We start from the raw sequence: 26,372 nt of genomic DNA, 5'->3' as shown, positions 1-26,372 counted from the left end.
AAACGTACTGGCCACAACTAGCAAAATTTGCATGGGAGATCCTGTACATCCTGCTACCAGCACAACTTCTAAGAAGACAACTTCTATTCCAGGAAGGACTGTGGGAGAGCTAGATTGACTCCTGAGATAAAACCATAACAGTCCTTCATCGGGCATACTTTTCCCCTCTAGGGCATTTAGAACAAGTTGTATTTATACCCCTGGGCATTGTAACAGTGTGAATTAGGATTCCTTGGTGTAGTAGATAGAAATCACCTATTGTTGGGGTTGGAAGGGTAGAGGGTGGTGGTGGGAAGGAGGGTTATTATAGCTGCTCATTGTTATTATTGTTCTCTATTCATAATTTATACACAACAGTTGCACAGCATATTGTTCCTTTTTATACTTTAATAAAAGATTTAAATATAAAATCATAAGTGTTCAAGGCTTCTGCAGATGAGGACAGAGCCCACGGGGACAGGGCGGGGACAGAGATAGAACCTGCGGGAATGGGGTGGGGACGGAGACAGAACCCACGGGGACAGGGCGGGGACAGGGCGGGGACGGAGACAAACTTTGTCCCCGTGTCATTCTCTAGTGCCAATAACCCATAAAACATTATTACTTTCTGTGTCGCTGGTGAGCTCACAATCTAAGCCCCCTGTTTACAAAGCCGTGTAGCGCACTGTACCGGCAACCATTACCATGACTTTGTAAACAGGGGGTCTCTTCACTAGGACATTGATTGTAAGCATGGCAGTAGTTGGGAAAAGGGCTATCAAAATGATACCCTTTCCAAAAAAAAAAAAGGGTGATGCTCAAAACATACTTGCTGGGAAATCCACAAGTTTTCAGAAAGGATGATGCAAATTTTAAAGTTTATTTTTACATATTTGTTACATTTGTGTCCCACATTTTCCCACCTATTTGCAGGCTCAATGTGGCTTACATAGTACCGGAGAGGCCTTTGCAGGCTCCGGTGTGAACAAATACAGGGTGTTGTTGTGGTAAGATAAGGTTCATGTGGAACAGACACATTAGGGAATCGTAGAGCGGAAGAGTTGTGTTATGTCCATTTCGTACTTTGGTTTTGTTGTGTTGCAGAGTTCAGGCAATTAAGTTGGATCGGTAGGGTATGCCTTTTTAAACAGGTTGGTTTTTAGTGATTTCCGGAAGTTTAGGTGGTCATACGTTGTTTACCATCTACCATCCCTTCCTCTACTTTATAGATCCTATGTACTTGTTCCAAGCATGCTTCAATTCAATTCATATTCACCTCCTTCACTGGGAGGCTGTTCCACAGCATCCGCTACCCCTTCCGAGAAGAAATATTTTCTTTAGTTACTCCTGAGACTGTCCCTTTTCACCTTCATGCTATGACCCCAGAGCTTCATTTCAATGCAAAGATGGCAGTGCCGAGGCAGGAGTGAGTGAGCAGGAAAGGTTAACCTTCCTTTGCAGCTAGCGCACACCTTTTTCAGTTGTAGCTCTAGATGCACCTTAGGTATTTCCCTGTCCCTGGAGGGCATTCAATTTAAGGGCCCTGTTTACCAAGCCATGCTGTTTTATTAGCGTGCACTAAAAATTAGTGCGTACTAATGATGGAGACACCCATTATATTCCTACGGGTGTCTCTAGCGTTAGCGCATGCTAATTTTTAGCGTGCGTTAAAACGTTTGCATGCCTTAGTAAACAGGGCCCTAAGGGCCCCTTTTACCAATCTGCAGCCAAAATGGGGCTGGAGCTGATGTCGGTGTGTATTTTACAGGTGTGCTGAGGCTCCCTTTTACCGCAGCTAGTAAAAGGGAAGTCTCACCTTCCTGCAGGAAATGGCTGTGCAGCAAGTAAAGCACTTGCCGTGTGCCCATTTCAGGGGAAGCCCTTACTGGCACCCATTGAGGCATGGCCGCCGAGAGGGGGGGCAGTGGGGACAAAATTCCCCGGGCCCGAGCCTCCAAGGGGGGCCTGGCACCGCAGTCCCACCCGCCTTCCGTTGTTGACCGTCTGCCACCAGGCCGGGCCTCCTGCATTGAAATCACAGTGCCTCTCAGCTCCATGTGAAAGCGCTGCAGGTAGCAGGGCAGCAGATCGCCTCTCTTTGGGCCTCCTTCCCTCCCTGTGTCTCTCATCTGACGTAACTTCCGCGAGGGCGGGACACAAGGAGGGAAGGAGGCCCGAAGAGAGGTGATCTGCTGCCTGCAGTGCTTTCACACAGAGGTGAGAGGCTCTGTGATTTCAATGCAGGGGGCCCGGCCCGGTGGCGGACGGAGGGGGGTGAGCGGTGGTGACCTCGGGGGGGGGGGGGGTGGGGAGCGGCGACCTCGGGAGGGTGGGAGGTGGAGGGGGAGCGGGGGTGGCGGCCTTGAGAGGGGCAGTGGTGGCGACCTTGGGGGGGGCCTGGCCCAGTCTCTTGGCAGCCCTGCACTGAGGTGGCGGTAAGACCTCCCATGTTAACCTGGCGGTAACCAGGCGGCATGGGGCACTGCTCGATTACCTCCAGGTACACTCCGGCGCTACAAAAATAAATACATTTTTGTAGCACCAGAAATGACAGTGCACTAAGGGTGAGAAGTACCGCCGGGTTGCTGCGGTAGCCCAGCAGTACTTCTTGTACAGTGAGCGGTAAACCCGCATTGGGCTTAGTAAAAGGAGCCCTAAGTTTGTACCTGAAGCAATGGAGGGTTAAGTTATTTGTCCAAGATCACAAGGAACCACAGAGGGATTTGAAGCTTGGAGAAAAGGCTGCTGAGGGATGATATGATAGAAGTCTACAAGATAATGAGCGGAGTAGAGCGGACAGATGTGAAGCGTTTGTTTACACTTTCAAACAATAATAGAACCAGGGGACACAAGATGAAGCTAGAATATGGTAGATTGGAAACAAATAGGAGAAAGTTTTTCTTTACTCAGCGTATAGTTGGACTCTGGAACTCGTTGCCGGAGAATGTAGTGGCAGCAGCTGGCCTTACAGAGTTTAAGGGGGGTTTGGACAGATTCCTGAAGGAAAAGTCCATTGAACATTATTAAAAATTATTATTATTATTATTTTCTTTTTCTGGGGGGGGGGGGGGGTTGCCAGGTTCTTGAAGCCTGGATTGGCTACTGTCGGAGACAGGATGCTGGACTTGATGGACCCTTGGTCTTTTCCCAGTATGGCAGTGCTTATGTGCTTATGAAGTGGGCTTCCCTGGTTCTCAGCCTTCTGCTCTACTTATTAGGCTGTCCCTCCACTCTACAGAGGTAAGAATGAAAGTACATATCTGAAGATAGGGTGATCAGGGGTACAAATGTAATAAAAATAAAATAAATAATAACAGGCTGGCTGGGTAAATAGGAGATGGGGGGGGGGGAGGATGGGGAGAGTTAAAATGAAATGGAGAACTGTTATATTTTTTCAAACTCAAAATGCATTTTGAGAAAAATATTTCTCCGTTAAAAAAAACAACTTTCATTACAAAAACATTTACTCATAGGAACAAAGAAAGGTTAAGGGAAACATGATAGAAACTTTCAAATATTTGACAGGCTTCAGTTAAGCCAAGGAAGGTGAGATCATCCTCAGAAATGAAATCAGAAGAAACTTGAGAAACTACACCTTTAGTGATAGGATACCAGAAACTAAAGATGCATGTGAGAGAGAGAGAGAGAGAGAGCAGAGGTACGGTTAAGTTAAGAGCAATAGGTAGAAGAAATGACCAAGATGATTTAAAAGTTTTCTCAGTCACACAAAACCTTAGAGGGCCAATAAGGGTAAACACAAGCAATTGGGCAGAGAATGGTCAACTGCACGCACCTGTCTTCCAAAAGAGCTGGTGAAACCAGAACTAAGTGGCCATGGTTAACTTCCAAAATGGAATGGGTAATTTGCACGAAGCAGCCATTATTACAATCTGCAGTGTGGACCATCTATGATGATTGGGGTAGCCTGCATGGAACAGGTAACATTACAACCCAGTACTGGCCTTCCAAGAAGGCTGGGGTAACCTACAAGAAGGGGCCATGGCTACTGGGGGGGGAGGGATTTGGAGGTTAGGACATTAGGGGAGCTGGTATTGGTTAAATTATGGGTAATAAACTGCAGAGTAAGATTACTGCGCAGACTGTATGGGCTGGTTGGTATATATGTGCCATCATTTACTATGTCATATTACTACATAAAAGAGCCTTACCCTAATGGTTCTTTTTTGGTAAATGTTAGGTTGCGATTTGGACGTGCCTGGTTAATTGGGATTGTGGAACCCTAAAAAGAAATAAAGAATTTGAAATAAAACATTCCATTCCACTCATTAAAATTCAAAGTACACAACAGGAGAAATACCTCTACGATGAGGAAAACCAGGAAACTGTTGGATTTACATCTCCGGTGGTGATTCGTCCTTACTCATTAAAATTCTCCATTCACCTTCTACCCTATTCACCTTAGAATTTCTTTTTTTTTTTCTGCCATTACTACAGTCTTTCCCTGTACCCTCCTTCTCACAATTTACCCCTCTTGAAGGAGTACCCTTACCAGCATGGAGAGTTGGTGGGGACTTTCAAAAAGATGTACCCTCGGCTTTGCTCTTTTTGGCCAGCAGGGGTTGCTATGATAACAGCAGCCCCTTTCCTTCCATTGGATCAAACACATTTTCTTTCTGGTGACCTCCGCTGGTCCTGTTAGACATGAACCTTAAACTTCTTTCGTTGCAGCTCTTATAGTCACTCAGGGAGAGATGCACAGAACTTTGATGCTGTTCCCTACAGCGCTGGGAAATACCGGTTCTCACAATGAGAAACAAATAGCGACTGATGCTCAACACTAACAGCATGCAAATTATATGCACAACGTTAGTGTTGGAACGCTCCTGGCGCGTCCTACAAGAGCTGTGTGGCAAGGCACAACTCTCGTGTGCATGTCCATTGAATGGGGGAGGGGAGAGGGACTCCCGCTGCACTTAATAGTTCTATGGAGCTGCCCATAAGCTTAAGAAATGGTGCTAACCCTCTCTGCCTCGTACTGCTGCAATCAATGAGAGCTTTTAGAGTACTGTTTGCCTTGCAGTCCTAGCTGGGAGCATCCAGCATTCTGCTGAAATCATGGGCAGAGATGATTTTAGACATTAGGGCAGGGGTTTTCCATGTGCCATTTCCATGTGCATTACACGGAATTGCTAATGAGCTCATTTTAATACTAGTAAGATCATTAGCATTGGACTTTTGGTCACTGCTTCCGTGAATGATAAAGCAGTGGCCGAAAGCCTCTGGTGAAGGTGATCAAAAACTCCATATAAGGGATCCTGGGATGCGCCGGGCAGGGCAGGGTGCTGCCATTTTGGAGGCAGCGCTGGAAGGAGGAGGGAGTGCTACTCCCTCTTCCGTCATTTGAAGGTATGGGTGGTTCTGGGGGGGCTAGACACAAGGGAGAGGGGCACTAAACCACCAGGTGAGGCTATTCTTTCAGAGGAGGGGGTCAGGTCATCTGTCGGGGGCGGGAGGGGGCAGGGCAGGCTCTTCTGTCGGGGAGGTGGAGGGTCAGGTTGGGTCAGACTCTTCTGTCGAGGGGTCAGGTCGGTGTCTTGTGTTGGGGGGATGGGAGGGCCTGCTAGCATGCACGTTGGACAGGGCACCCATTGCTCCCCAATGCTCTGTAAACCTTAATACCAGCTCCAAGCTGGTGTAGGGTTTGCAGTGGTGGCAGCGCTGCCCCCTGAGCAATGGGTAGGAATACAAATGTCCCTGTTTAGCATGCATTTGCATTCTATTAGTGTTCAGAGTTGGCGAGCGGGTTATGACATGCATTCGCCGGCTCTGATCCTGAGGCGCAGGCAAACGCAGGGTGCTAGTTTGGTGCCAATGGCCTCAAGCTCCCGCGTTTGCTTTTGATCATCTGGGCCAGATGTGCATTAGCCACACAGTAATGTTTCGTTTAGACTGGCAAAAACCAGTCTAAATGAAACACTGCAAGCATGGTAACCTTTGAGCATCTCCCTGAAACAGGGCCCCAACAGGAAGAGGTGTAAGGGGGGGGGGGGGGGGGCTCTAGAAGAGAAAGAGGAGAATCCACTCCAACTATTTTAATGACTGCAAATTCTCTAACTAGCTCTGTCAACAGCGGCTGTAATACTCTTCCCCAAATATCAGCGGCGCCCTGGATGTAATTCGTAATTTCCTCCATCATGGAGGCCAGGAATTTGGAATCTGAACCTGCTTTAAATCAGGAGCTTCCGTCACACCACTCAAAGGAGTGTTGGAAATTGAAGTGTTTATGTGCCGTGTTACACAGCTTTAGACACTGTGTATTTTAAAGCTCTGACAGCAGCATAGGGCTTTTCAAATGGCTAGTACATCTTGTATATGCATTTTAAAAAAGCCATGAATGAATGTAAAAAAGGGGGATTCAACATTTTTTATGCAATAATGCTATAACCATTAAAACGTTTCTTGGCAGATTAGGATAGGCAGTATTAGAAACAGCCTCACCGTTTTTACAGACATCGTGACGCCTTCATATTAAATGAAGCACCCAAGACGAATGATGCACCTCTAGGAACTTTTCCAAAACTGAAGCATAGATGTGCTTGTTAAAGACCAGATTAATCAAAGAATGGAGCACGGTAGCTTATGGCTAGCACTTTGGTAGTTATATGTGCTCTGTTATGAGATGGAACGGTTTTCTCAATGGAGCCACATTTGTAGTATAAGCCTCACTCAAATCAACCGCTTTAAATGTCCTTTTGTACAAAATAAAATGACAGTAGTTGAAAGGAGCAGAGGGCACATAGAGGGGCATAATCAAACGCCGTAAAGCGGCGTCCCGACCGTATTATCGAAACAAGATAGCTGGCTATCTTTCGTTTCGATAATACGGTTCAGAGCCAGCCAAATCTCAACATTTGGGCCGGCTTTAGAGATGGCCGGCATCGGTTTCCAGCGATGATGGAAACTAATGGCAGCCATCTCAAACCCGGCCAAATCCAAGGCATTTGGTCGTGGGAGGAGCCAGCATTTGTAGTGCATTGGTCCCCCTGACATGCCAGGACACCAACCGGACACCCTAGAGGGCACTGCAGTGGACTTCAAAAATAGCTCCCAGGTGCATACCTCCCTTACATTGTGTGCTGAGCTCCCCAAATCCCCCCCCCCCAAAACCCACTCCCCATAACTGTACACCACTACCATAGCCCTTAGGGATGAAAGGGGGGCACCTACATGTGGGTACAGTGGGTTTTGGGGGGGGGGAGGGGGGTTGGAGGGCTCCCATTTACCACCACAAGTGTAACAGGTAGGGGGGATGGGCCTGGGTCCACCTGCCTGAAGTGCACTGCACCCACTAAAAACTGCTCCAGGGACCTGCATACTGCTGTCATGGAGCTGGGTATGACATTTGAGGCTGGCAAAAAAAAAAAAAAAATTTTTTTTAGGGTGGGAGGGGGTTGGTGACCACTGAGGGAGTAAGGGGAGGTGATCCCCGATTCCCTCCAGTGGTCCTCTGGTCAGTTGAGGCACTTTTTGGAGGCTTGGTCCTAAAAATAAATGGACCAAGTGAAGCCAGCCAAGTGCTCGTCCGAGCCGGCCTTCTTTTTTCCATTATCGGCCGAACCCGGCCATGTCTTAACCATGCACCCGTCCCGCCTTCCATACCCTGCCGACACGCCCCCTTGAACTTTGTCCGGCTCTGCGACGGAAAGCAGTTGGAGCCGGCCAAAATCGGCTTTCGATTATACCGATTTGGCCGAGTTTAGGAGATGGCCGGCCATCGCCCGATTTGTGTCGGAAGATGGCCGGCGATCTCCTTCGAAAATAAGCAGGACAGAGACACATCAGTTTTTAACTTGCCTGAATTTTGTCACACCATCCGGCGAAGTATCTGAATGTTTGCACAGACATTCCTACATGGGTCTTGAGTGCCAGCGTGTACACAGCTCCCGAATCAATGGCTTCGATCGTCGCCAGCTCTTCTTGGTGTTCCTCCATCAGATCTGCAAGTCTTTAACCAAAAGAATATGAAAAAAAAATGTTTTTTCCCAGATCAGCTACTTTAGCGTTTACATTACCTTTCCCTTTAAGGGACTGCTGAGAATTTTTTTCACCTCCTTTCAAAATCATATAATTAAGAATTTCTTGACCTTCAGAGAATTTGCTAGCCATTCCCTGCTTTAAAATGAAAGGGATTAATGCGAATCAAGGGGGCAGAGGGGAGGTTGGGGGAGGGGACGGGAGGGAAGGGTTGGAGGGGACAGGAGTGTGGGGGGGGGGAAGGTAATGCTATCAGTGGCGTAGCCACAGGTGGGCTGGAGTGGGCCAGGGCCCACCCACATAGGGCTCAGGCCCACCCAACAGTAATACACATTTAGCAGTAGCTGATGGGGATCCCAATCTCCACCAGCTGAAGACTTCCCCCTGATGGTAATGAAAACGCTACTCTCCACGATACCGGCACCTGCACATTCTCAGTTTTCAGTGCCTGCCTGCTGCAGACTGCCGAGGTGGAGAGAAGCATTTTTCCACCAGCTGACATATTTTTTTGGTGGGGTGGAAAACACTTGGTGCCCACCCACTTCTTGCCTAGGCCCACCCAAAATCTGCTGTCTGGCTACGCCCCTGAATGCTATAAAGGATTATGTCGTTCAGCGGGTTAATGGGCAATTGTTCGGTATTTTTCAATATACAGTAAAAGTTGGTTATGATCTGAATGTTTCCAGTGCTAATATGCTTGAAATTATGTACTGGAGGTAAAAGACAAGTTTGGGGATAAGGGGACAACATGTTATAAGTTTTGGGTGTTGTTTAGTAAGGCGTGAGATCCTCACGCCGAAAGTTTGTGTAATCTGCTAAGTGAGGGTTATTGCTGTGGTATGGCCTGTTGAATCCGATGCTAGAGTTAGTGCAATGTTTAAACACACCAGCAAAATGGAATTGCCATAACAGGTTTACGGACTATGTATAGTGGGAGGAGGAGGGGTGACATTTTTTAAGTTTGATGACTGTACATCATGTTGTATATCTGTGATGTTGCTCTCTTAAGTGTTGCAATACTGTACTATAGCCAATGTGATGAGGCGGACTTCTATTTCTCGCTGTGTTTTCAAATAAAAACCGTTGAAACATAAAATGAAAGGGATTAGAGAAAGAGGAGCCTTATCTCTTTATGGGCCGATATTCAGCCACTGTGGTTAGCTTTTGTTTTAATGTCAGATGCAAAAGCCAAAACAATCCAGATAGTGGCCCACACTGAATATCCAGATACAGCAGTGACCAGCGTCAGTATGGATAGCAGTGATATTGAGCCTGCTAGCTGGACAGTTAACTCAGTGATTCCCAAACCTGTCCTGGGGGAACCCCAGTCAGTCAGGATATCCACAAACGAATATTCATGAGATAGATCTGCATACCGAGGAGGCAGTGCATGCAAATCAATCTCATGCATATTCATTGTGGATATCCTGAAAATCTGACTAGCTGGGGTTCCCCGGGACAGGTTTGGGAACTCCTGATTAAACTAGCTTAAGTTACGACAGTTAACTTCATCTGGATAGTTATCTAGTTAGTGGACTGACAATCACCACTAACCATAACTTCCACTTCCACTCCATCCCCCTACCACCCTCGCACTATTCCGATAGTGCACTGGAAATCAGTGGACAACTACAGTCAGTGGCTCTTATCCCGACAGCAGGTGCTATCCTGTGGTAATTTTGCTATATGTGCACACTATCTATACGCTAAAAAATATTTTCTATTTTTTTGGTGCAGGGCGTATGTCTGGGGGGGGCAGAGAGTGGGCATGTTCTGTGCTAATCAGTTAGCACAGCTATATTGCCGTGTGATAACTGCAGCTTTGTAAAAGGGCCTCTTAGTCTTCATTTCTGGCTAAAGCAGGGCCACCAAGAGATGGGGCTGGGCCTGGGGCAAGGCCGCCCCCCCCCCCCCGAGGTCATCATTGTCGTTGCCACTGCCCCCCCCCCCCCCCCCCGAGGTCGTTGTCATCACTACCACCCCCCCTTCACCCACCACCGGGCCGGGCCCCCTGAATTCAAATCACAGCGCCTCACTTCGTTCAGTGTGAAAGCGCAGCAGCGGCAGTCTGCAGATCGCCTCCCTTCGGGCCTTCCTTCCCCGTGTCCCGCCTTCACCCTCTGATATTCAAATACACTTATCCGGATAGCAGCACCTGCTATCGGGATAATTTCCATTGACTGGGGCTATCCATTGATTTTTAGTGCACTGTTGGGATAGGGGAAGGATGGTAGAGGTAGGGAGTGAAAGTGGAAGTTATGTTTAGTGGTGATATTCAGTCTCCTAACTAGAAAACTATCCATCTTAAATCATGTTTATCTAGTTAACTCAGGAATTCAGAAAACTGGCCATTCTACCCAGTGGTAAAAATGGCCTTAGCACATGAGAATGACCTGCGAACAGGTGCATTAAGGCCACTTTTTACCGCTGTTTGGTAAAAGGGTCCCTATAAGATGGCCAACCCTTTGAATCGACTGCCAAGATCTCCATTAAGCCATGATGCTGATACCACACACATTAAAAGATCTGCCCCTTCTGGGTTTAAAATAAGGTTTGGACAAGTTCCTGGAGGAAAAGTTCATAGCCTGCTGTTGAGATAGATAAGGGGAAGCCACTGCTTGTCCCTGGGATCAACAGCATGAATCTTGCTACTATTTGGGATTCCGTCAGATATTTGTGACCTGAACTAGCCACTGTTGGAAGCAGGATACTGGGCTAGATGGACCGTTGGTCTGACCCTGTATGTCTATTTTTATATTCATACAGTCCAAGGTATTATTTTAACTTTCTTCAAAATGAGTTTCACTCGTTTACGAAATTTGAATTCTAATTTGTGATACTTAAAATAAATTACTCCGCATAAAAGGTGCCAAACTTCTTAACCTCTATGTTGAAAATCTCTGCAGCACTCTGTAGATTTACACACAGTCTTTTCTAATTTCAGTTAATCACCTTGATCTCAGATCCCCAGTGCTGTTTTTATCTTTTAGATAGATACGTGCACTGTAGTTCTTACAGCGAAAATGGGCATTGTAAAGGTTTAGCTCCTGAAGAAAGCTCGAAACAGGAGCTCACTGTTGAGCTAACCAGTGAGAAAGCCTGAACATAAAGAAGATAAGTGTTGATTCAAAGTTTATATATAAAAAAGAAATTGAACAAAAAGTGTAAAAATAAATAACCTTGACCGGTGAGGATTCCCGCAAAGTACCGCACTGGAACTATAAAATCCAGCGGTTTAGCGCAGCAGTGCATATATCTATCTAAAAGATAAAAACAGCACTGGGGATCTGAGATCAAGGTGATTAACTGAAATTAGAAAAGACTGTGTGTAAATCTACAGAGTGTTGCAGATACTTAAAATAAAACAAACATCATAAAAATTAAGGCTTCTCAAAAACCAATAAGGCCACTAGAACATCCGTTAATACATGAAAAAAATGTATCAAAATGAAAATTACACATACTGCAAGATAGCCAAAATGTTAGAGGCCAGCTGCTGCTATATGAATACAAATACAGAAGAAAAAAAAAGATATACTGTGTTAGAGTGGCCTAGTGGTTAGGCTGGTGGACTTTGGTCCTGGGGAACTGAGGAACTGAGTTCGATTCCCACTTCAGGCACAGGCAGCTCCTTGTGACTCTGGGCAAGTCACTTAACCCTCCATTGCCCCATGTAAGCCGCATTGAGCCTGCCATGAGTGGGAAAGCGCAGGGTACAAATGTAACAAAAATAAAATAGATACTATTGGAGATTCTACATGGAATGTTGCTACTATTGGACATTCTACATGGAATGTTGCTATTCCACTAGCAATATTCCATGTAGAAGGCTGCGCAGGCTTCTGTTTCTGTGGGTCTGACGTCCTGCACTTACGTGCACAGAAGCAGAAGCCTGCGCGGCCACATTGGTGATCTGCAAGGGCCGACTTCTACATGGAATGTTGCTAGTGGAATAGCACTATTCCATGTAGAATCTCAAATAGTAGCAACAGAATCTCAATAGTAGCAACATTCCATCTAGAATCTCCAATGGTAGCAACATTCCATGTAGAATCTCAAACAGTAGCAACAGTGGAGGAGTGGCCTAGTGGTTAGGGTGGTGGACTTTGGTCCTGGGGAACTGAGGAACTGAGTTTGATTCCCACTTCAGGCACAGGCAGCTCCTTGTGACTCTGGGCAAGTCACTTAACCCTCCATTGCCCCATGTAAGCCGCATTGAGCCTGCCATGAGTGGGAAAGCGCGGGGTACAAATGTAACAGAAATAAAATAGATACTATTGGAGATTCTACATGGAATGTTGCTACTATTGGAGATTCTACATGGAATGTTGCTATTCCACGAGCAACATTCCATGTAGAAGCCTGCGCGGCCACATTGGTGATCTGCAAGGGCCAACTTCTACATGGAATGTTGCTAGTGGAATAGCAACATTCCATGTAGAATCTCCAATGGTAGCAACATTCCATCTAGAATCTCAAACAGTAGCAACAATGGAGGAGTGGCCTAGTGGTTAGGGTGGTGGACTTTGGTCCTGAGGAACTGAGTTCGATTCCCACTTCAGGCACAGGCAGCTCCTTGTGACTCTGGCCAAGTCACTTAAGCCGCATTGAGCCTGCCATGAGTGGGAAAGCGCGGGGTACAAATGTAACAACAAAAAAAAAGGTAAACTCGCTGAAAGCCCGTCAAGAATAGCTTGGAGTGGAAATGAAAAACATAGAGTCCCTCACCTGTACATCAGTCTCCCTCTGTCCCTTGCATTCATTTTCCCCCACTCTCCATTTTCAAAAGCATCTTTAGCTGCTGCCACAGCTTTATCTACATCAGCCACTGAGCAGTAGGACACTTTGCATATCACCTGTGACAAGACATTCAGCTGTTAGCTCAAGGAACACCCCAGCTCTGTACTTTATTCAGACAACGTTGTTTTCCTTTGAAATTCATGCAGCGCTTCCAAACTGGGCTCTGCGACAGCTTCAGGAAACACACATAGCTATTTTTCTAAACCGTTCACACAAACACGTATGCTGTGGCATATACACATTTACGTTGCTATTTCATAACATAAATGTTTATTTGCTGGTGATAGTTTAGGCATTAATGGTTCTAAAATGGATGCTCCTATCACATGTAACTGGTGAATAAACCTCGATTTCTTCATGTCTTTTAGAACAGGCTCTACATCGGAAAATCCTGTTTTAAATACTAGCGGAAATCGAGATGTCTCCGCTCTGGGTGTCTCAGTTCCATTTTGTACAGCCTTCCTAAAATCAGCCTCCACATCTTGGCAAGGGCAACCCGTGGGGGACGCAGGGCCATGTGCAGAGACTCATTGTGGGACCTTGTTAGTTTAGACTACTGCAATCTGCTTTTTGCTGGCCTCCCACTTAGTCACCTCTCCCCTCTCCAGTCGGTTCAAAACTCTGCTGCCCGTCTCATCTTCCGCCAGGGTCGCTTTACTCATACTACCCCTCTCCTCAAGACCCTTCACTGGCTCCCTATCCGTTTTCGCATCCTGTTCAAACTTCTTCTACTAACCTATAAATGTACTCACTCTGCTGCTCCCCAGTATCTCTCTACACTCATCCTTCCCTACACCCCTTCCCATGCACTCCGCTCCATGGATAAATCCTTCTTATCTGTTCCCTTCTCCGCTACTGCCAACTCCAGACTTCGCGCCTTCTGTCTCGCTGCACCCTACGCCTGGAATAAACTTCCTGAGCCCCTACATCTTGCCCCGTCCTTGGCCACCTTTAAATCTAGACTGAAAGCCCACCTCTTTAACATTGCTTTTGACTCGTAACCACTTGTAACCACTCGCCTCCACCTACCCTCCTCTCTTCCTTCCCGTTCACATTAATTGATTTGATTTGCTTACTTTTTGTCTATTAGATTGTAAGCTCTTTGAGCAGGGACTGTCTTTCTTCTATGTTTGTGCAGCGCTGCGTACGCCTTGTAGCGCTATAGAAATGCTAAATAGTAGTAGTAGTAGTTAGTATAAGTCAGTAGGAGCCGAAAAGCAGGTAGGAAAGTGGTGCCATGTAAGAAAAACACAGTTGCTTGATGGTAGGGGTTAGCCTTGCATCTTAGTCCCCAGGTACCTTTGGAAGCTGAGATTTATGGCTTTCAAATGAAATATGTAAGACAAAGAAATCCAGAGAAGTCACCACTTAATATCTGTAACAAAACCATCACGCTTGTGGCAGTCCCATGAGCCATTCTAGGCTTGACGATGATGGATCTTTGTAACAAGATCAGAAATCACTGGCACTGCAATACACAGCTGAGGCTACCCGCGCCTTTTCTTCCTGTGATTCTGAATCTGCAACAGAAGAACAGCTGCTGCCTATCCCTCTAAGAAAGGAGCTCATGTATTCCACTTCATGTCTCAAATGTAAAAGTACTCTTTAGTAAAAGCATTCTTGAAATTACTGAACACACACTAATTACACTGAATTTTCAAAAAGCACTGTAACATCCCAAAATTCAGTGCTACTCAGTGCATAACATAATGGAAAAATATTTTAATAAGTGGAGTAGCACTGAAGGTTGCCTGGTCATAAAAACATATGTGTGCTGCTGTAATAGCTTTTTAAGAGCACAGAACATATTAAAAATCAGACTTCCTGAAGTAGATTGCAACTTTAGAAAATCAAATTGGACTAGTTAACAATATGCAACACTTCCTGGCTCATGAAGAAACCTAGGGGTAGATATTCAAAAGGGTTTAACCAGGCAGGAAAGGCTCCTGCCCTGTTAAACCCTGCTGAGCTGGTCAGTGCTGGATATTCAGTGGCAATTAACTGGCCATCCCCAGCCAGGTTAGGGGAGGGCCAGAGGCAGAGCCGGTTAGAAGCAATATTTGGTCCGCTAACTAGATGTCCTAACTTTATGCAGGGCGTTAACCATAGGGTTACCATTTTTTGTCCTCATAAAAAGAGGACACGCCCCACCCCTTTCATGTCCCCTGCCCCGCCCCTTTTACGCACTCGCCCCGCCCCTGATGCATATTCCCCTCCCCCGGTCACCCTCTCCTCCCCCCATCACCTTCCATCCCCCGTCATCTCCACTCCCCCCATCACCTCCCCTCCCCTCCCCTTACTCTACTATCCCTGGTGGTCTAGAGGTACCTCTTCGGGGCAGGAAGGAAAGAGCCCCCTCTTTCCTGCCCAGAGCGCTGCTGCCAGCTGCCCTGCATCCTGTGAGTCTGGCTCTCGGCATTTCAAAATGGCCGCCGAGAGTTGAAGTCTCGCGAGGCTGCTTCAACTCTCAACGGCCATTTTGAAATGCCGAGAGCCGGACTCACAGGATGCAGGGCAGCTAGCAGCAGCGCTCCGGGCAGAAAAGAGGGGGCTCTTTCCTGCCCTGAAGACGAAGAGGTACCTCTAGACCACCAGGGATAGTAGAGTAGAGTAGGGGAGAGGAGTCCCGTGCCCGCCAGCCAGCCCGTTTGTCCAGACATCCGGACAAACAGGCAGGCTGGCCAAATCCGTCCGGACATGTCCTAAAAAAGAGGACATGTCCGGGTAAATCCGGACATATGGTAACCCTACTTAACCAGGCACTGGTCTGAATATCTGCTGGTGTCTGGTTAACTTCCGGGTCAAGGTTCATACGGTGTCTGGTTAACTTCCAGATATTCAATGCTGGTAGCTAAATGTATTATGTAGCTCACCTGAGCTGCTACTGAAAAAGGTATGAGCTAAATCTAGAGAAAGAAAGAAAGAAAGAAAGAAAGAAAGAAAGAAAGAAAGAAAGAAAGAAAGAAAGAAAGAAAGAAAGAAAGAAAGAAAGAATCAGAAGGAATTGCTGTGATCCAGCCTGGTTTGCTCCTGCAGACTCTGCTCACTCCCGGTCATCAGTTTTGCCATGCAGTACTTGTATTTTACATCCTAACTGTGGTTTATTACTGAGTTCAGATTTTAATACTCACTGAGCCATCTGTTGGATTTATTGTATCATATTTCTTCTCATCATCAGCATCCACAAATTGTCCATTTATAAAGCATTGATAGGGCATTTTCACAGTCATGTTGTTAATATTTTGTGTAGCCTAACAAAAAACACAGCAAACGTTTTATGCAGTATTAGATTTTTGTTGCCAAATTATTTTTCCACATAATGCCAGAAGAAAAGAACTAAAATATAAGTGAGATATAACATAGTAACATAATAAATGACGGCAGATAAAGACCTGTACGGTCCATCCAGTCTGCCCAACAAGATAAACTCATTTGACATGGTATGTGATACTTTATACCCGAATTTGATTTGTCCTTGCCATTCTCAGAGCACAGAAATTAAAATGAGGATACTTGGGTAGATGTTACACTAAGAAATGAAAAATTAAATCATGCTCATTCTGAACGAGATGTCTTACCAAATTGTTACAGGACACAAGGGAACAAGACATGCAAATCTTTGTCCTCTGGAGAGTCTACTTAATTTCTGGGGCACTATGAATACAAGTCTCAGTCTAGCACCTTCGTGACATTACATTGAGCTCTAGGTAAATGTGCGTTCAGTGGCACCCATTCCCCTTCCCCTCCTGTCCCCCTCTCCATTCATGTTCATCCCCCTCTGCCTCTCAGGCTGCCCTCCCCTCGGATTGTCTCTCCTGGGGTGGCTTAGAAAAACGCAGGGGCTGATGTGGTGTCAGCGGCAAGTTACAAGTGAGAGTAAGGACTGAGCAAATGTATACTCACAGCCTTCTCCCACCTCCCCCCCCCCCCCAGCACCAACACAACATAGAACCCAGAGGCAGAAGAAGGAGCCATTCTGTAGCCTATAAGTGCTGCTGGTTTGGTCTTTACACTTACAATTTTCTGACACAGGGGCCAATGCTCAAAAGCCATCGTTAACAGCCGCATGCATTTATAGCTGCGTCTGAACTTATGAACGTGGAACAGTGATTGACGCTCAAAGGAAATCGCAAGCAAACAGGATGCACGGAAAGTCTGCATGCAGTTCAGTAGGTAAAGTGCCCAGCACATGCGCAGAATGGTCTCGCAGTAAGCATTGATGTTCTACACATGCGTGCGTCATAGGCTTCTCTTGCAGCAAAGTTTTTATAGCGAGAGAAACCTTGCGAGAGATCCTACCATAAAGCAAACCGCTTTTCCCGTGCATCATAGACAGACTTTATATGTGTTAATGGAGGAATGATTTTTTTTTCTTTTTTAATTGTTCCACTACACTTTTCTTTTTTATACAACTGTTCCGGGCAGAACACATACATATGATACACGCACATGAAAAATGCAGATACCATTGCAAATTGCAAGCGGACCGCTTAATTGAGAAGCTGCCCTTTTGCATGCAATGCCACCTCAGACCTGCCGGAAATTTCTGAACATTACAGGTAGGCTCTCCCTTCTGTGCATTGCATGGAAATGTCTGCGCATCCACAGAATGCTAATTTTAATACTAATACTAATGAGCTTGTTTTAATATATTTGCATAGTGTTTCCAGTTGCTGCTCCCGTGAAGGGTAAAAGCAATGCCAAAACCCATTGTGCTTTAGTCGCACAATAAAGTACATGTAAAACCGGCTAAAACCAATCTAAATGAAACGTTAAAAGCCCAGTAAGTTTTGAGCATCAGGGCCCACACTCAGGATCAGTGATTTACTGGAGAGATGAGCTGGGAGGCGGATAAGCAGGAAGAAACGGAGGTGTGTGCAAGAGGGGAGGGAGAGGACTAGGGACTGACAGGTTGTGAAGGAAAATGTGGATTCAGGGGATCTGGGAAGGGACTGCAGCCAAGTGGGGAATACAGCATGTCTATTACTACCAATGCAAACTGCTGGCAGATTACTGGCAATTACATTGCTAATTGAAACCTTTTTCCACCCATTGACCTCTTAATCAAATCCTACCCTAACCCCATGGGCCCTCCATTCTTAGCTGGGAGGCATGACAGGTCTGTGGACCCCATTTTGACTTTGAGGCCTAGGCATGTGCTTAGCCTATATGTTAACCCTGCCCTGTAGCTGACTGATCACATGTTTTGCTTGGGTTAGTTATTTGATTAAGTGATTTTACACAGCATTGTTTTATATTTTTTATTTATATTTGTATTTATTTTTCTTGGGTTACGCGTATTTGGGGGTTAGGCGTATTTGGTTTTTTAGGACTTTTATGTGTATTGCATGTTTGTCAATCTGCTGTTTCCTGGTTTTATTCTATAAATTTTATTCTTCATTGCTTTGGCCCTGCTACAGGGAAAGGGAGGGGGGTTAATAAAGCTTAATTTGGCTTGATTTTAGAGGTCCCTCATTCCTTTTTTTTGCACAGAAAGAGGGCAAAGTCACAGAACAGCAGTCATGGATCATTATATATTATATATATGTATGTATATATATAGTAAGTAGGATCAAGTATGCAGAGCAGTTGACCCACAAAATGCAGATCTCGTGCTTAATGTATTACATTCTTACCAGTGTTATGCAGTCAATAAAATTCATCCCACAATGGTGGAAATTTCAAACCCTGCAGGGAGGTTGCACAGGAACTCTGTACCCACAGACTGGCAAGCTAATTTTCATGGAGGACATTCCCATGCAATTTCCCTTAAAAAATGTGGGGTTGGTGTGCTGTGTCCATCCAGTTTGCCCTTGCTTTATAGCAGCTGGAAAGCACGCACAGGGTTTCAAATGTAAATCCCCACATCTGTTTAACCTCCAATACTCTGCCCCTTTTTGCAAGGGTAAAAAGCAGGGGAAGGTAACTTTCAGCCTAGGGAATTTATTTGGGTATGAAAACAACATGATCTCAACCCAAACACTACGCACTTACATAGTCTATAACTAACTCTTCTTTGTCCTCTCCCCTTGATTTTCTCACAACCATCTGTATGAATTCATGAAATGTGGTAGCCATGTAGACATCTTCATTCTGCAACTGCAGCCCACCACACTTCTGTCTGATCTCTTCTACCAACCTTAAGAGAACAGAAAAACATAAGAATTCAGTGGAGTGGATTATCCTAGAGGCCACAGCACCAGGATGACAACCTGAGAAGTCCAGTTCAAATCCCACTGATGCCCTTTGTGATCTTGGGTAAGTCACTTAACTCTCAATTGCATCAAGTGCAATATAGATGATAAACCCTCCAGGGACAGGGAAATGTTCAAGGTGAGTTATATTTAGGTACTCTAGGCAATTACTGAAAAGGTATAAGCTAAATCTAAATAAATTCTTAAAAAAAGGCCTGGGATAGACAGATAACCACTCAAATGGGGGGAAATCTGAGAGCTGATCGGCTCTAATGTATTGCCTCAGAAATGAGCAGACTAAAATGGGCCCCATCATCTGTCATTTTCTCCATTTTTACACAGGTGTACTTTAGAAGGCGCCCTGCAAAAGTTGTTTACCCATGTATAACTACTTACATAGCTAAAAGACTTTTGAAAACTGTCCCCCCCTGTGTGCAGCTTACTTTTATCCATGACGCCCAGTTTTGCATTTTCCAAACCATGCACATTATTTCAGCCACAGAAAACAGGTGTGCAGGGGCATTTTCAATATGACATTTAAATCCGACTTTGGATGTTTTGCTCAGAACTTCCCAAATTCAAGTGGCGAATATAGTGATTTTCAAACCAGAAAAATGGTTATTCTTTTGTTTCAAAAATGGCCATTTGCTAGATGTTTTTCTGTGTCTATCTTTTTGGACCATTTAAAAAACCCCCAAAAAACATTCGAGTGAAAAGCACACAAAATCAAGCCATTGGGATGTAGGTGGAGCCAGCATTCACAGTAGACTGGCCAACAGACATCCCAACAGAGCAGTGGGCACCCTTGGGGGCACTGCAGTGGACTTCATATAAAAGGTCCCAGGTACACATCTCACTGTTACCCCCTTATCTTGTATGGTAAGTCCTCCAAATCCCAGTGTACCCAACTGTACACCACTACAATAGACCTTATGGTTGTAGGTGTCACTTACATGTGGCTACAATGGGGTTTTGGAGGGCTCATACTTTCCAACACAAGTGTAACAGGTAGAGTGGGATATGGGCCTGGGTCCCCCTCTCTACAGTGCACTGCACCAACCACTAGGCTACTCTAGGGACCTGCTTGCTGCTTTAAGAGGAATGGCTATAACATCTGAAGCTGTCACAGAGGCTGGTATGTGCTTCTTTCACATCTTTGGGGGTGTGGGTGTCAGTGACCACTGAAGGAGTAAAGGGGGGGGGGTCATGCCTTAATCCCTCCAGTGGTCATCTGGTCATTTAAAGCACCTTTTTATGACCTAGTCATGATAAAAACAGGTCTAGACCAAAACATTTAAATTATAGCCCCAGACATTTTTGTTTTGTTCCATTATGGCAGAAAAATGTCCCAGTGTTAGTAACACCCAAAGCCTGCCCCCAACATACCCCCCCCCCCCCGACATGCCCCCACACAGGGAGGAGGAGGAGGGAAGGCACAGACAGGCCCCTCCTACGGTGAAGAGAGAGACTGGATGGGAAAGAGAGGCACAGAGAGAAGCTGGATGGGGAAGAAAGACATTGCTCTTTTTATTCTTCCTTAAATTTACATTTTAAGTCAAGACTGACCCAATCCACGAGCAGTCCAGATTTTTGGGCATATATTGTAAAAGGGGCAATTCTATAAAGGGAACTATAAATTAAATGCCCACAATATGTGTGCTAAGATAGTAATTCTATAACAGAATCTGGGCACCCAGATTCCATTACAGAAGAGAGATTAAGTTGACATTTGGGCCCCAACATTTAGGTGTCAACACCAGGGAAGTAGCCAGACCTCGGCGGGAGGGGGGTCCAGAGCCCAAGGTGGGGGGGGGGCACATTATAGCCCGCCTCCACCAGTCACTGACCCTCCTGCCACTTTCAACTCCACCCGCTGCTGCTGACCCTCCCCCGCCACCTTCGACCCCCACCCCCGCCGCCACAAGGTACCTTTGCTGGCGGGGTCCCCAACCCCCGCCAGTCTTAGTCCTCTTCAGCACCGGTCTCCGGCGCGTTCATCCACTTCGTTCTATAGCTCAATATCTTGGTGGAGTCTGCGCCAGGAGATCTGTGAGACAATAACTCTTTTTTACCTGACCACATCCATGGAAGCAGCTCCAGATTTAAAGAAGTCTGTGGAATCTTCAATGGCAGGAATATTGCTTAAAATCCCTTTCCAGATAGCCTGCAGAAGGCAGACACATTATTACACAAATAAAATTAAGATTTGACAGAAAACAACTACTCACTGAAAATGACAATGCTAATATGGTGATAAATGGTGCAACAGCAGGCTCACCAACTCACCCCCACATTGATCAAACAGGTAGATTCACTTTTGGTTTGGGCCCATTGCACATATGGAGCTATAGGTTGGGCTATATAATGGAAATCAATCCATAAGAACTACAACTCCATGCATGCAACTGGGGCAAAACAAAGAGTGGATGAGCCTGTTTGGTCAAACTAGGGCAAGCTGGCAACCCAAAAATCCCTTCATCTGCTTTGCCTAAACCAGTGGTTCTCAACACAGTTCTCAAGATGAGATACTAATACATACATGAGATATATGTACTAGTAAAATAGTCAGAAGTGAATTTTCTCTGCAGACCCCCCCACCCCCAAGCATGCACAAGGGGTGTCACTATTGGTAGTGGGGAATGTGCCACCAATTTCATCAGCGTTCAGCCTAGGGCTTCCAGCAGAGGAAGCACCCAGTTGGTGGGGGGGGGGGGGGGGGGGGGCTTGGGGATCGCACCAGCTACATCAAGGATGTGCACCGCTGCTGGGTGGGTGGACATGAATAAACATACTAGAAAATATATGCACATATCTACAAATGTAGTCTGCTTGAATTACAGTGTCCTCCACCTTTATGCAACGCCTCTCTGAAGTGTCCATCCCAGGGGCGTAGCTACGTGGGGCCACCGGGGCATGGGCCCCCACAGATTACGCCCTGGCCCCCTCTACATTTGACCCCCCCCCACGCTGCCACCCCCCCCCCCCCCCCCCACATCATCAGGTACCTTGTTTGCTGGCAGGGGTCCGTTTTCTATTTCTGTTGATGGCTCTCTCATTCTCCCTGTCTCCTCAGCTCAAAACCTTGGGGTCATCTTTGACTCTTCTCTCTCCTTCTCTGCTCATATCCAGCAGACCGCCAAGACCTGTCGTTTCTTTCTTTACAACATCCATAAAATCCGCCCCTTTCTTTCCGAGCACTCTACCAAAACCCTCATCCACACCCTTGTCACCTCTCGTTTAGACTACTGCAATCTGCTTCTTGCTGGCCTCCCACTTAGTCACCTCTCCCCTCTCCAGTCAGTTCAAAACTCTGCTGCCCGTCTCATCTTCCGCCAGGGTCGCTTTACTCATACTACCCCTCTCCTCAAGACCCTTCACTGGCTCCCTATCCGTTTTCGCATCCTGTTCAAACTTCTTCTACTAACCTATAAATGTACTCACTCTGCTGCTCCCCAGTATCTCTCCACACTCGTCCTTCCCGTGCACTCCGCTCCATGGATAAATCCTTCTTATCTGTTCCCTTCTCCACTACTGCCAACTCCAGACTTCGCGCCTTCTGTCTCGCTGCACCCTACGCCTGGAATAAACTTCCTGAGCCCCTACGTCTTGCCCCATCCTTGGCCACCTTTAAATCTAGACTGAAAACCCACCTCTTTAACATTGCCTTTGACTCGTAACCACTCGCCTCCACCTACCCTCCTCTCTTCCTTCCCGTTCACATTAATTGATTTGATTTGCTTACTTTATTTATTTTTTGTCTATTAGATTGTAAGCTCTTTGAGCAGGGACTGTCTTTCTTCTATGTTTGTACAGCGCTGCGTATGCCTTGTAGCGCTATAGAAATGCTAAATAGTAGTAGTAGTAGTAGTAGTAGTCCCCAATCCCCGCCAGCCGAAGAGTCTTCTTCAGCGCCGGTCGACTCCGGCGCCTTCGTTGTGTGATCATCTGTTTCTGACGCCTTATGTCCTGCAGACGTAAGGCACCAGACACAGGGATTGGAGGATTGGGGACCCCCACCAGCAAACAAGGTACCTGATGTGGCGTCGGGGGGGGGGGGGGGGGGGTTGTGGTTGCAGCGGTGTTGGGGGGGTCCAAAGTGGCGGGAGGGGGGTTGGCGGCTTGGGGAGGCAGCTAAACAGTGCCTCCCCACCTCGGGCTCTGTCCCCCCCTCCCGCCGAGGTCTAGCTACACCCCTGGTCCACCCCTACCTCATTTGTCAGTGCACTTAACATAGTAATATAATAAATGATGGCAGATAAAGAGCTGAATAGTCCACCCAGTCTGCCCAACAGTCACATTCATTATCAATTCAAGATTAAATCAACAATGAATGTGCTATTACTTAACACTGAGCAGCAGTTTCAAAGCTGATGCGATCCTCCCCCAACACCAGGTGTTTATCGGTTCTGGATGTTTTAAAACCAAGGGCCAATGTGCTCTTAACATGTGTACCAACATAACATAGCCCAGAAGAGTGGAATTATCATTTGCACTGCTCACCCCAATTTCATTTGCCATCTTTGTCTCCTCCTCTGTCAGCTCCACAGCTGAGGTTTCACCAGTTGAGAAGTATTTAGATGCAGGAATCATCTTCCCATCTTCAAACTGAAGATTTTTCACCATTAGCTGAAAAAACCCAAAATACTAGCTAACTTACCTGGAAATATAGTAACAATTTATAAAACTGGATTTCAGGTCTTATTGCTCTCATCAATCTAAGATTCAGATATCCAAGTAGATGTTCAACTCTATTGATACAAACGCAATTTTGCCCATATAATGAGGCATATGCTCTAGGGGTAATACAGCAGCCATTTTTGAGACCCAGTGGTCATGAGACGGGAGCAAGTAGGCATTGCTCCTATTCCATTAGACACCATGGACCCCCAGTAAGCCCAGAGACTGGGTTGGAGGGTGATCTTGTAGCTTTGGGCCCACGGGGGAGGGGGGCAGTCTAGGGAAGTCTGCCACATGTAGGGCTCATGCTCACATGTAGGGGCTTTGGGGGAGGGGGTTTTGCTGCCAGGAGGCCTTGGCTGTGATGTCTGGGGGCGGGGGAGGGGCTTCTGATGAGTAGGTCAGGTGATATCAGGAGACTTTTGCTTGTGATACTGGAAACAGGCATCGGGGTGGGGATGTGGTGGGGAGAGCACCAAAGCTAGGATCGGAGAGCAGTGAAACATATTTTTTTTTCTCCCACATCCAGCTTTCTAAAATTGCTGTTCCCTCTGGACATGGAGGAGCTTGATCATGCAACTCTGCTCCTACTTTACAAGAGACTTTAAGTTTGGCAGGGCCTCTTGTAAAATACTGTGGGAATTCTAGACATCCTGAATTGGACGCCTGAATTCCCCTTAACCCGTCCTTTCTAAAATCTGCCTACACATCAGCTGGCTCACATTTACCCACGTTTATTCATGCCTTCCAACAAATGCAGCCGATTGGCGAGGCGAGACGTCCTATGGCAAACTCCGTGACTCTGCCCCATTTAACTATGGCTTGGTGCGCAGTGAATGGGCCCTACAGGGGAGCCTGAAGGTAGTTCCGGGTCTCCCGTGTGCCATTTCCGGATGTAGAAAATACCCTTTTATTTTCTAGTGCTGGAGGCAGTAAGTGTTCTGGCTCTTGTGTGTAAGTCCAAGCTCATCTCTGCCCCTTCTTATCCTGCTGACTGTCTCATTCCTTACACACCTGCGCGTTTCCTCCGCTCTGCTGATCATAACCTTTTTCACCCTTCCCTCCTCTTCACAGATCTACCACTAGTGAGATCGCTTTCAGTTACCCGGATCCCAAACTTTGGAACAACCTCCCACTTGACGACCGCAATCAACCTTCTTTCCTGACTTTTAAAGAAGCCCTGAAGACCCATTGGTTTTCTTTGCCCCTTTCCCTCTTCTTCATGATGTTTTCCCTTTTTTTTGTAGTAGTAGTAGTTTTAATGCTTTGTTTGCACCAGGGGCGTATCTGCGTGGGGCCTCAGGGGCCTGGGCCCCCGCAGATTTCGCCCTGGACCCCCCTACCGCTGCCAACCCTCCCCCTCCGTTGCTCGCTTACCTTCGCTGGCGGGGGACCCCAACCCCCGCCAGCCGAGGTCCGCGTCCTCCTGCCGCTGCCGGCTGCCTCTGGTGCTTTCATTTGTCCATTGAAGCTGGCGCCGATGAAAGTTTCTTTTGAGTCTGACGTCGCTGCACGTTGTACGTGCAGGACGTCAGACTCAGAAACATTTTCTGAGTCTGACGTCCTGCACGTACAACGTGCAGCGACGTCAGAGTCAAAAGAAACTTTACTTGGCGCCAGCTTCAATGGACAAATGAAAGCACCAAAGGCAGCCGGCAGCGGCAGCGGCAGGAGGACGCGGACCTCGGCTGGCGGGGGTTGGGGTCCCCCGCCAGCGAAGGTAAGCGAGCAACGGAGGGGGAGGGTTGGCAATGGTAGCGGCTGGGGGGAGGGGGATCGGCAATGGCGGCGGCGGCGGCGGCGGGGGGGGGGGGGGCTATAATGTGCCCCCTCACTCTGGCCCTGGCCCCCCCTACCGCCGCAGTTCAGATACGCCCCTGGTTTGCACTGTGTATTGTATTTTATATATTGTTATTTTAACTGTTTTCTTATGTAGATTTTAAACTCTGTAAACCGCTTTATACCTTGTGATAGGCCATAGAGGTATGTCACGGCTTGGAAAACAAATTACAAAGGACCTCATACTTCACCAGCAAGGAAAACTATTAAACTATTAAATGTACTTTCTACTTAATAGAGAGGTTCTCTTAAATGTTACAGCTTAGGGACTACAATAGGCATTAATCCAGCATCCAGTTATCATGTACTATTGATCATCATGCCAATAGAGAGCAATTTTATAACAGGTTGCCTGGTCAAGCAGACACCTAGGTGTTTTAATAAAATTGCCCCTGAAAAGCAGCAGAAATCATGGCTATAATGAAGCTGTGGACATAAGCTCAGGATCTGGTGTACATGTGCATTTCATAAAGAACACACAGAAATCCCAAATCTGTCTGTGGTCCACCCAAAAGCCATCCCCGCAGTCTAATGGTCTCCAAAGCACCTCATTGATGGTGCCTCACTCCTCTCTCTCCCTCTGTCTCACGGCAGCTGCCTTTCTGTCTCTGACCCCCCCCCCCCCCGCCCCTTCTACCTTTGAGCTGTTGCCGGCAGCGATTCCTGTAAGAAACCGGCGCCAGCCCTGCAGGCTTCCCTCTTCCGCATCCCACTCTCGATGATGTCACTTCCTGTTTATTCACTGGTGGTAGAGGAAAGCCTGCAGGGCTGGTGTAGGTTGCTTACTGGAATCACTTCCGGTGATGGCTTGAAGGTAGACCGGTGGAGCGAGAGAAGAGCAGATGCCAGGCAGGGTGGGGGATGGAGAGAGGAGCAGATGCTAGGCCA

The 26,372-nt window shown here is 46.7% G+C and overlaps 1 protein-coding gene across 1 annotated transcript in view; it reads right to left on the bottom strand.

Annotated features, from left to right (window-relative positions):
- The window catches only part of ALDH1L2 (aldehyde dehydrogenase 1 family member L2), an 82,204-nt gene that overhangs the window by 37,387 nt on the left and 18,445 nt on the right, over positions 1-26,372 (bottom strand). Inside the window, exons 8-14 of the mRNA XM_030214764.1 lie at positions 23,469-23,594; positions 21,041-21,132; positions 18,769-18,913; positions 15,906-16,025; positions 12,703-12,830; positions 7,795-7,945; positions 4,149-4,219 (exon numbers count right to left, since the gene is read on the bottom strand). Coding sequence (XP_030070624.1) covers positions 4,149-4,219; positions 7,795-7,945; positions 12,703-12,830; positions 15,906-16,025; positions 18,769-18,913; positions 21,041-21,132; positions 23,469-23,594 — 833 coding nt within the window. The remainder of the gene's footprint in view (positions 1-4,148; positions 4,220-7,794; positions 7,946-12,702; positions 12,831-15,905; positions 16,026-18,768; positions 18,914-21,040; positions 21,133-23,468; positions 23,595-26,372) is intronic.

This window comes from Microcaecilia unicolor, chromosome 9 (genome assembly GCF_901765095.1).
Source record: "Microcaecilia unicolor chromosome 9, aMicUni1.1, whole genome shotgun sequence".
NCBI classification, from domain to species: Eukaryota; Metazoa; Chordata; class Amphibia; order Gymnophiona; family Siphonopidae; genus Microcaecilia; species Microcaecilia unicolor.
This window is presented reverse-complemented; position numbering and strand designations above follow the sequence as displayed.